The sequence below is a fragment of the Geospiza fortis genome, unplaced genomic scaffold (assembly GCF_000277835.1).
Source record: "Geospiza fortis unplaced genomic scaffold, GeoFor_1.0 scaffold377, whole genome shotgun sequence".
Classification (NCBI taxonomy): domain Eukaryota; kingdom Metazoa; phylum Chordata; class Aves; order Passeriformes; family Thraupidae; genus Geospiza; species Geospiza fortis.
Window position 1 is genome coordinate 14361 of NW_005054830.1, and position 4057 is coordinate 18417.

General features: G+C 32.7%; 1 protein-coding gene across 1 annotated transcript in view; it reads right to left on the bottom strand.

The window, feature by feature from the left end:
- Window positions 1-875: 875 nt before the first annotated feature.
- Window positions 876-4057, bottom strand: part of LOC102043511 (zinc finger RNA-binding protein-like) — a gene marked incomplete at its 5' end in the record, with an annotated part of 40825 nt that continues 37643 nt past the window's right edge. Inside the window, 1 exon segment of the mRNA XM_031065517.1 lies at window positions 876-3580. Coding sequence (XP_030921377.1) covers window positions 3401-3580 — 180 coding nt within the window.

Consider the following 4057-nt stretch of genomic DNA (forward strand, 5'->3'; position numbering starts at 1 on the left):
ATCAAACAACAAGAATGTTAAATATACATGAAAATTGCTGTAGGAATATTTAAAGTTGATTTCAACTCTCAGAAAGTTGCTAGGTACAATTTTAAGTAAATTTTAAATCACTTCTGAGTAGTGAAATAGGTCTAAAAATAGAAGCAGCAAATGAATCCATCACATTCAATAGCTCCATAAGGTTAACAATTCATATAGAATTCTATAATAGGGTAAGATTGTGACGGCTGTCACAAGGGTTTTTGAGATGAAGGAAGAGACGTAGATCTGGCTCCATGATCAGAAGGCTTGATTTATTATTTTATGATATATACATCTATTTAAACTATATTAAAAAGAAAAAGAGAGTTTCCAGAACTTGCTACCTAACCTAAGAATAGAAAAGTAAAGAATGACAACAAACCCCACTCTCTCGGCACAGTCTGAGAGCTCTCAGTTCTGGATTGGCCATTATTTCTAAACATCCAATCTGGACCAATCCAGACAGACCTGTTGCATTCCACAGCAGCAGATAACCTATTGTTTATGTCTTGTTGCTGAATTTCTCAGCTTCAGCAGGGAAAATCCTGAGAGAGGGGTTTTCATAAAGGAAATGTCTGTGACATAAGATGTTGATGGAATGTATCCAACAGACTTGCATTTCTACCAATTCCTCTACAGAAACCCATGTGAAACCACAATACTCACAGACAGCACATACTTAAAAACTAGGCAGACAAAGCTTGAAAATACTTCAAAATAAAACAGCTCTCATTTTACTAAATTGTTCCTCTAAAGTGAACACTGAGGGGAAAATTCTTGCTGTGTACATTTCTTTTTGTATATTATGACTATAGTGTCTGGCACTTTGAGATTTAACACACAGCATTGCTGAATAAGAAAGGCAAACACTGTTTATTAGTGAACCAATAGCATTATCAAAACATAGGATATTAAAATGGCTATTTGCTTGTAAATTGATTACTTGGTCTTAACTTTATCTTCCTAAGCACACAATGTAATATTTAAAAACAAAGTTCACACTGTACTTTTAAAAACCTTGTTTTTCCATTATTCTTAGCTTAACAGGAGTCAGAAGTTACACAGTTAAAATAGCCCATTAAAATGGGCAAGTAAAACAGAAATAAACTGCAAATTCACTCTTCACCACACAGTGCAAAAATCATAGTCACAGCTTCATATTTAATGTGGAATCATTTTAAGTATACAATAGTTCAAAAGACCCAGAAACTGCTTAAGAGTTAAAAGACAGTAGAACAAAAACACAGGAAATCCAAAATGCATCTTTGACCTTTTTAATCCTAAATTTTAGGGTTAATCACATGCCCAAGTAAACGTTTGTTTTATGGAGAAAGAAACTTTGGTATGGAGTTGAACTAGCCACATGAATAGCACCTGTAGCTTCCAAAATAAACAGTAATGGCTTATTAGACACCATGGCAGCAAGATAGCCCTTGTAAAAAAACCAACCAACCAACCAACCAACCAAAAAAACCCAAACAACCAATACCCACCAACTAAGACCAAGCACATGCTTGGAGGCATACATCAAGGCTAGACAAAAGAAACTAGCATAATCCTTTTTTAAAGTAATTTTAAAGCATGCATTAATTATTGTATTTCTGATGCTGAAATTGGTAAGAAATCTTTCCTACAATGAGAAAGCCTTCCTTTTATTCGATAACCACTAATAACCACTCATTTTAAAACTGCACTCTAATGCTTGAAGAATGTTATTAATATATTTCCTTAAGATTCTCTCAATTTTTCTAAAATACTGTATATTTCTATTTTACAGGCCCATGCTGTTAGCAGTAACCATTGCAAACAAAAACACTCCCCCATCCTACTCCAAGAGGCATTTATTAAAAAGGTCAAAGATAAATTCAACCTCAAAATGGAACAAAAAGATTTTTTAATTGTACCAGAAATAACAAATGATCTTTGTAATGTGTGATACACTCCTACAGCCATCAGTAGTTACCAGAATGTTAGTCTATGCTTATCTGCGAGTTTTATGGGTTTGCAAAAAGCATAATACACACTGAACAGAATGAGGGAAACTTCAGTTTCAAGTGTATAATGAATTTTAGTAATTTAATAAATTTTAGCTTTTAGTTGTATATTCCACAGTAGTGCTGTGACAACAAATCACACCTGTGTACCAGAGCATACATCAACAGTATAGTGTAACATTACTACACCACTGCTATACTTAGCTTTTTGAAAGAGACATAAGCGTACATCAAACAATTTTCAGGGTTACTTTTTTCCTTTAATAATGTTCACTTTTTCAATTATGCTTCACTTTTTAAAATTTGAATTATTGAAAAAAAAAATCACTGAGAGTTTATACAGAAATAGCTATAAGGAATACCCTTACAGGCACTGATATGACAAACGTTTATTTTAAGGGCTGAGAGGCATTAATATCAACAAAGTAGACTGAAAAGAATTACTAACTTTGTCTAAATGGGAAATGCCTGCTTCTGTTTGTATGATGAAAAAGGAAATTCAGAAAGTTATATTTTGACCTTCCTATGTCACAAAGTCAATCATAGAAAGACCTACGCATTTAATCTAAAATGATAGTTTTAAAAGCCCTTATATTAAAAAAACCCCAAAACATCATGCAAAACTTTGATCAATTATGCAGCTGCTTTAAAACTGTTGTAAGACCATACTCTATATATTAGCTTTTATACTGCTAATACACAACTAACAGCAAAGTTAATTAGATTAACAAATATTTATATTGATATCACACTATATCACACTTTATATCACACTAAAGAGACAAATGCCAAAAGATTGGCAAAAACATTTAATTTTGAGCACTCAAATGGCAGGATAATTATGTGTTGCAACCCCTTCACATTTAGGAAAACAAAAGCAAAAACATAATCCCGCAGTCTCACTTTACAAAATGAAGTTCTGTAAAATATTAATTGGGAGGGCAACAGTTTATGCTAACACAATGTAACATATACAACTAGTGTGAAAGGCAAAGAAAAAACCTTCCAAATAAAAAAAATAATCAAAATACACATAGGAACAGAAGCACAAACGCTGTATTAAATACAGTTAAGATAAAACAATGCACAAGAGAGAGAAATGGAGACTAAAGGTAGCAACACATTTAAAGAAAATGTAATGAGGAAAAAACACTATTTTTTCCAGTGACAGTTTCCATTTGCAGTCTTTCCATTCATAATCTGTCTGATACAGTATATCATTAAAATATTCACAATCTCACAGAAGAGCTATATTTTTCTCTTCCAAATCTAATTACTAAGTTGTTTTTGGATATTTTAAACATACATTATTATGTCCATTTAAAAGCAAGGCAACAAATGGACTTTTTTATCACCTTCAATCTTAGCACTAATGACAAATGTTTTTAAAAGTTATCATAATCTTTTTTGTCTTTTTTTCCCTCTGCTTCAAATCCATCAACCCCATCACTGTCCCTTCTTCTTTTACGATTATTATGAATGCTGAAGCGTTGATTCATCTGTGGTAATGGATCCATTCCTAAAACTTTGTGTATTTGACGGAATGCAAGGAGTCTCAGCGCAAACTAGAAAAAGCATAGAAAGAAGATATTTCTGTTAGAAACAAATGTCAATTTAAAATACTTTATCAAACAATTAATGAAGAACATTAGTGGTATATGATATTATCCTTAGCTCTTATTATCCTCTCTTCCTTCCCCCAACAAAGTCAACACAATAAAATGTGTATGTCCCATTTGCTGCTTCGATACAAAATACAACATATTAACTTAAAAATAATATACATGTGTTTTAGGTGCTGGACTTGCATTGAAGCAGCCAAGGCTTGTCATGTGCCCCAATATGCATTAGCGATCTTCAGCAAAAGGATTGAATTAAGAGGTAGGGGCAGTAAACTCTTAAGCTGCAAGCATGAATAGCCAATACTGTAAGTAGATACGATAAATATTAAAATTTAAGCTTTCACAGATTTCTTGGAGTGACTTTATGATGCTGGTATCTCCATCATCTGTCTTTTTGCTCAGAAACAGGTCCTGTAGTTT